Source organism: Physella acuta, unplaced genomic scaffold, assembly GCF_028476545.2.
Source record: "Physella acuta isolate Inbredline_101_S28 unplaced genomic scaffold, ASM2847654v3 ptg000403l, whole genome shotgun sequence".
Lineage (NCBI taxonomy): Eukaryota > Metazoa > Mollusca > Gastropoda > Physidae > Physella > Physella acuta.
The window spans coordinates 1-7,017 of record NW_026731922.1 but is presented as its reverse complement, the minus strand read 5'-3'; the positions used below and the strand labels follow the sequence as shown (position 1 = coordinate 7,017).

The following is a 7,017-nucleotide window of genomic DNA, read 5'->3' as shown; positions in this document are numbered from 1 at the left end:
CTAAATAAATACATCTTTAAAGTAATGAGCATTTAAATCTGCTTAAGTTTGATAATTTGGTTAAAAATGTAAAAAAAAAAGAAAAAAAGTGAAAGACTTGTTTTGTGTAAGTTGATTCTACACAAAAGATTTTTTTTAAACTGACAGAAGGGGAGGCTAAAATGTTTTATGCATGGCGTAATAAATCAAAGTTGTCTCTCTTTAATATTTTTTTTAAAACACCTCACTAAAAATTCACAACACAAATTAATAAAACTTGTCTGTTTAAAGTAAAAAAAAACACTGCAATTTTCGTAATCATTTTTATATTTAAATAAAGATGGGACATCTACAATTTGAGGGTATATATTTTTTTTATTGATTCTTACAGGCATTGCACAGTTATTTACAAGGTATTCAATCAAGTACATGTCTTTACAGCTGTCACTCATTGTCGTTCAAGAACTGATCCTCTGCATCAGCTATTACACTTTCAGGGTCAGCTAACTTTATCTGGGAATATAAGGTCAATACATTAACTATGATGAAACAGTTAATGTTGTGGAGAAGTCTTAGGGTGAGCTAACTTTATCTGGGAATATAAGGTCAATACATTAAACATGCGCAGTTAATGTTGTAGAAAATGTTCAGGGTTGGCTAACTTTATCTGGGAATATAACAACATTCAAGCATAGGACACACAACACATATTGTTTTATTTTTGTGGTACATTTCTACATCTTCCTTAGCTTAAATTGTGCAAAATGTAATTACTCTTAGCAAGAATTAATTTACAAATAAATAACATCTAATTCACAACTACTTTAATTTTTAAACACACTTATGGTTTATTATATTTTATTTAAAATATTTATTGAAATATTCTATTGAAATAAAATTAGTAAAAAATTAATCTACCATTTTGCCAAAAAGTGAACACATATTTTTTTATTATTAAATGGGAATTTTTTTTTCTTATTATGGTTTCATTGCTTGGCTATTTTAAGCCGAACATTAGATCTGAAGTAGTACATCGTTGATTATTTAAGTTTCTTAACAGAGAAAGCAGAAGTCATAACTTAATGACTAGCTCGGATCAGACTCAAGAACTCTACATCAAAATCATATAATAAAAGAGCTGGAAATAACTATTGTTTGGCTAGCCTAGACCAAATAACTTCACATCAGAATCACATCAGAAAAGAGCTGACCTCTGGTATAGGGTACTGTGTTGGTTCGGGTGCGTTGTCTCTCCCAAAGTCCCGCATGGTTCCGCACTTGGGGACGTCATCCTTCCACACCCCTTCAAATACCTGCCCTGAGTCCAAATAATAAAATTTCCCAGCTCCGTTTTTCTTGTCTTCTTTCCATGAGCCTTCATACCTGTTCTCATTGGCTAAGGTAGGAAACAGATCACAATAGTTTTTAGGTTATTTTTATTTTACAGTTAATTGCTTGGTGTTTCTGGGAACATAAAGTTATAACATACTTTGTTATAGTTCTATATCATTCATATTGTATTGGTTGAGTCTATAACAACAGTTTATTTAATTGCGATACCATTTTAGCTACACATAATTTAAGATATGGAATGCAAGAATATATACTATGCTATTCAGGGCAGATAATGACATCAATTTGGTATCTATTTCATCAACATTTTTTGCCCTTTCTTATTTGTTCTAAATTGTAACATTGGAGGGGATTAAACAACTGGTAACAAAATAATTACAATGTAATATTGCACGACAATATGGCCTTTAATATAACAATAATTCTTTGATATATAACTGAACTTCCCAGCACTTTTTCATTTCCCAAAGAAAATAAATTAATTACCTGAGTTTTGAAGATATAAAAAATGTAATTATTTTTTTTTAAATATTCCTACTGAGTCTAAAACTACAGAAGTTTATCTAAAACTGTAACAAACAGAAGCTATGGCACAGAGGTTAAAACTCAATTCAACCTATAGTTAAGCTTTCTGAAACCATTAGAAATAAAAATACATGTTTATAATTTTTCTGAAAATTTATATAATATTAATATTGAATATTTATCAGAATGATTTCCTCTAAGTTTCCCTTGAACTATGTTGCAACTTACTTAGTCTTAACATGCCCTGTCCACTTCGCTGATCATCATACCATTCTCCCTCATAAATTGTTCCATCTTCAAAGTACATTCTCCCCCATCCAGATCTTTTCCCTGCATACCATTCTCCTTCATAAAATGTTTCATCAGAATAGAACTCCGTTCCATAGCCCTAAGTCAAAATAAATATACAGATTTTAGTTTGAATAAATCATCTAACACACGATTTGATTCCTCTGTTTGGGGAAATACACAATACTCACATGTTTTAGGTCATTTTTCCAGCCCCCTGAATACTCTTTTGTGAATCCACCTTTTCCATCTGAATGAGTGAGAGTACCGAATCCACTTCTTTTCCCTTTCTTCCAATCACCATCATACACTTTGTTTGTTTCTTTCCATTTGAAAGTTCCTTTACCTGTTCAAATAATTAAAAATCCTTTGTGTATAAGCTGTAATTTTTAAAAATAATTGGGTGTTGTATAGTATAAGGTGAATGTTTAATACAGCAGATATACATTGTGACATGTTTTTGAATAATAAACAAACTACAGAATAGCAAAAATTTGCATTGAAAATGACCTGCTGGTAAATATTCCCCATTTTATAATACTGGTTCATCTACCACTAGTTCATTATATCCAGTACCAGTGATAACAATGCACCCAACACTAACAGTGTGGATCCAACTAAAATACTTAGTGCTGATCCACCCAAAACAATAGAACTGATCCACCAAGACCCCACAGCCATGAAGAACATAAATCCACTCAAAATTTATAAAAATGTTATTACATGCTGAAATAGTTTCCATCAATACTGCAAACTCTAAACCTTTGAACTCGTGGTAACACTATATCTGTCCAAGTCTTAAATCTCAGTGCCAAGACACACCGATAAATCACTATTCGACACCTTACCCCAGATCGATAGCCAAAACAAAAATGTGTGATTAAAAAAGTATGTAACTAGTAATGTTTAAATTGTAGTAAGTTACTATCAAGGCTGTGCCTTGTAAATTGTTTATTGTGTTTATAATTTACAATTTAAGATGGAAGAACGATTTTAAAATTCCAACAATCAGCATTCTACCTATGTCTTCACCTACGTCGGTCTGAAAGAAGGGTCTACCTACACAGACAACTGGCATACTAAGTCAAAGTAATGGCGACAGTTCATGTACAAATTGAAATAATAAAATTAATCCTGTTGTTACACTCATAGTCTTTATATTTTATTTAAGAGTCTGTTGTGGGTACGTTTAACTAAGGAGCTCAGGGGCATGGGGAATGTAGGTTCAGGAGTTAAGGCTTCAAAGGTTAAGTTTGAATTCATAATTCTAACTCTAAAAAAGCTTTACAAATCTTGATACATCTTAGAGATCATAGGAAAAACCTCAGTTTGCTGTACGTTTACCGACACAATATAAACTGAAAGAGCAAATGATATTTTAAAACCAAGCATTAGGGTAAAATTAAGGTTTATGTGGCTCTGCAAAAATGCATGTATGGTTAGGATACAACCAGTGACTAAATGTCCAAACAATATGTCTTGAGCCTATAAAAAGAGTGTGATATAATTGTGATCATTGTATATGTAGAGGGAGTTCTGACTTCAATTATATAACTTGGGAAATGTGTTCAATTATTTAGGAGAAAGGAGTCAAGCCTCTTTTGAATGTGAGGGTAGAGCAGAGGGAGTTAAAATTTGCTAAAATTATTATTGAGTGGATAAAGATTATGGAAACAAAAAAATGATATAGAACAGCGCAGCCTGAAGTCAGTTAATGAGCCATATTTGGTGCAGAGGGCCCTTTTATATTTTACAATTGGTTGCTATTTATAAAATATATTTTTTTAGTGTATCAGTAATATTAATTCTTTCCTTGAATAATAAAATCAGAAGCTACAAACCATGTTTTTTGTTATCTAGCCACTCTCCATTATATTCATCGCCATTTACAGAGTAAACTGTGCTCCTAAATCCTTTTTTCTGTGCCTTGTAGTCCCATTCTTTCCAAAGTGGCTCCCTCGATTTTGGTTCATGTAGAAATGGCATTGTCAATGTTACTGCCCAAAAGCTTTTTCGATGTTTATTTTAATATTTTTTGTTGTTTTCTCATTCGAATGATGGAAATAAGAAATTGTATAAAAGTGTTTCTGCACAGTTTTTGACACTTTCTAAAAAAGATTTATGAAGAGCACCGGACTAAAGCGCAGAATATATTTTAACATTTCGCCTTGAATGTCTAGGCAATATATTAATACTTCATATTAAACAAACGTGATGTTATAGGCCAAAACTGTGTTTGATAAGGCTTGGTTGAATGGTACTTTGAAAACTGTTTACTTCCTGTTGTTACTATGGAGCTGTTACTTGCTAGGGGAAACTACTCCCAGTTACTAGAAGCTCTTTGCAATCGTCTTTTTTTTTTCATTTATGCGATAACATTATTATCCAATTATCTTCATAAGTCTAGATCCAAATCTTGAAGTCTTCGTTGAAATATTATTGTATTGTAAAATATGTGTGACAGCAGACTATACAGCAACATTAATAACTTTATTTAATCGATAAAACTTAAATATGTTTGAGATAAATTCACTAAGTAGGTTTTAGAAAGAAACGGTTCGATCTGAACCATAGAGCAATGGGGGGGGGGGGGGGGGGGGTTATCTAGTATGGGCGGTGGGTAATGAGATTTTAAAATATTGAGATAGTGTGGTGCTGGTATTTGTCAAAGAATTACATAAATTGTTTATTTGTTAAATTTTGGGGAAAAATGTTTTTTTTACGTTAGAATTTTTGTTTCCCAAATTTGGGGGGGGGGGGGGGGGGGGGATACAATACTGGATTCAGTTGCCGGAGGTAATTTAGGACCACCAAACAAAAGTTACTTCTTTATAAAATTTTACAAGTCTATCACACACAAAAATATTATTTAACAAAATGTGGCATTTCCGACTAAACATTACCCCTTATAAAACCGCTCTTAAGTGTGGATTAGGGGCAAGTTTACCTTCATGACTAACATTTCCCAATAAAGGTTGGTTTTGTTTTAACATTTGTGTCTGAATATTGAATGCAGGCTATATTTACTTCGAAATGTAGTGTAGCTTTTGCTGTCTCATTTGGTGCTTCACACGGCCTGCTAACAGTGGCGTAGCGAGGTCGGATGTCACCCGGTGCGGGGTGCGGTACTTAATGGTGCCAACCACCCCCCCCCCTTTTAAAATAATTATATATATATATATATATATATATATATATATATATATATATATATATATATATATATATATATATATATATATATATATATATAGTATGTAAGTATGTATATACGCATTTGTATATGTATTCACATATATTTTTTATGTAGGCCTATTTAAGTTTTTTGGCGCCCCCTAAGGTCGGCGCCCGGGGATATATGTCCCCACCCCCCCACCCCCTCGCTACGCTACTGCTATCGGATGCGGGGTCGGCGTGGTCGAGTCAGTAAAGTTCATGGTTTCTAAACCGACAAGTCTCGAGTTCGTTAGCTGGGGAATTCTTCTAGTAAAGACAATTGCTGCCTTTGGAAACAAATCTAAAAAGAAAAGCAGGCTGAAATCGGAGTCAATGGCCTCGATGGCACGTATACAACACTAAAATTAAGACCGAAGAATGCGTAAGGAAAACACTGTTTGGAGTTGTTGGTTTTAAAATGCTCCGTCTGGTACATTTCCAACATGCGGCTCATTGTTTTGATTAATGCCAACACATGGGCTACTTGTGCTAACAGATGGACTGCCCTAAAATTCTAACACGGACCACATCAGCTATGTCAGCTGAGGAAAATACCTGCTGTGCACATTCTAATAAGAAACCAAAACTGTCTAGAGTGAACATCTGTGCAGATTCGAGGTCGGGTTTCAGATCTTCAAAGTTAATCCACCGCCCGACCTAAAGGTTTCGAACACACTATTCATCGGAACAAGACACACAACTTCAATTGACCCATGAGCTGTGTCATGATATTGAGACACCTGGTATCGGCGATTGCTCTAGGGGTCGTCAGCAGTGGGCGTAGCGAGGTCGGGTGTCACCCGGTGCGGCACTTAATGGTGTCACCCCCCCCCCCCCCCAGAGGCCGTAGCAACCCTTCCCAGGGACAAACTTTCAAATTTTCGATTCCCCCCCCCCTCAAACTTTCGATTTGCACACCTCCCCTCAAGTTTTCGATTTGCACACCCCCCCTCAAACTATTCGATTTGCACCCCCCCCCCTTGGTGTCACCCCCCCTAAATGGTGTCACCCGGTGCGGTCCGCACCACCCGCACCCCTCTCTACGCCCCTGGTCGTCAGGCATTAGTAATTTCATAATAAAGTGTTTAGGTAATGCTCAGGTAGATGGGTGTCCCCTTACCCTCTATTACACACACCGCACCCACACCTACACACTTTTTCTGTCATATGACATGAAAGCTATTATGTTTGTTTGTTGTTCTGTTCGCTTACTCGAAAAGATGGCTGCATCGTATCTAAATAACATGCATTGGTTTAAGATGTGAAAAATTAGAGTCCACTATGAACCCCCACAGTAACCATAATATGTGGATACTAATATTAAAGTAACTATTTACCCACGTACTTACCACATGTGGACACTGCGATAAGAGTAACACCCACACTAGCCACATGTAATAGGAGTCACAGCAATACCACACTAACCACACGTGGACACCACTATAAGAGTAACAGTAACACCACACCAACTACATGTGGACACCACCATTAGAGAAACAATACACTAACCACTATAACAGTAATAGCGACAGCACGCTAACCACATACACACTACCATTAGAGTAACACCACACTAACCACATAGATACTAACGTAATCGGAGTAACAGCAACACCAGACTAACCACATGTGTACACCACTATAACAGTAACAGCA

The 7,017-nt window shown here is 35.4% G+C and overlaps 1 protein-coding gene across 1 annotated transcript; it reads right to left on the bottom strand.

The window, feature by feature from the left end:
- Window positions 1–288: 288 nt before the first annotated feature.
- On the bottom strand, window positions 289–4,448 carry LOC131942369 (MORN repeat-containing protein 3). Its single transcript, XM_059302205.1, has 5 exons — window positions 3,987–4,448; window positions 2,337–2,491; window positions 2,086–2,245; window positions 1,191–1,375; window positions 289–492 (listed from the first exon to the last, which is right to left on the bottom strand). Exons 1-5 carry the CDS (start codon window positions 4,129–4,131, stop codon window positions 424–426), a joined length of 714 nt encoding a protein of 237 aa, XP_059158188.1. The 5' UTR covers window positions 4,132–4,448; the 3' UTR covers window positions 289–423.
- Between the last annotated feature and the right edge of the window lie 2,569 nt (window positions 4,449–7,017).

What these genes read in the sequence shown, in the direction of transcription:
- LOC131942369 (XM_059302205.1), bottom strand. Translation starts at nt 4,131, where the DNA reads ATGCCATTTCTACATGAACCAAAATCGAGGGAGCCACTTTGGAAAGAA. An exon ending in GGAAAAATGACCTAAAACAT is followed by an intron (nt 2,246 to 2,336) that starts GTGAGTATTGTG and finishes ATTTTGACTTAG; the next exon opens with GGCTATGGAACGGAGTTCTA. An exon ending in CACAGTACCCTATACCAGAG is followed by an intron (nt 493 to 1,190) that starts GTCAGCTCTTTT and finishes TTATATTCCCAG; the next exon opens with ATAAAGTTAGCTGACCCTGA.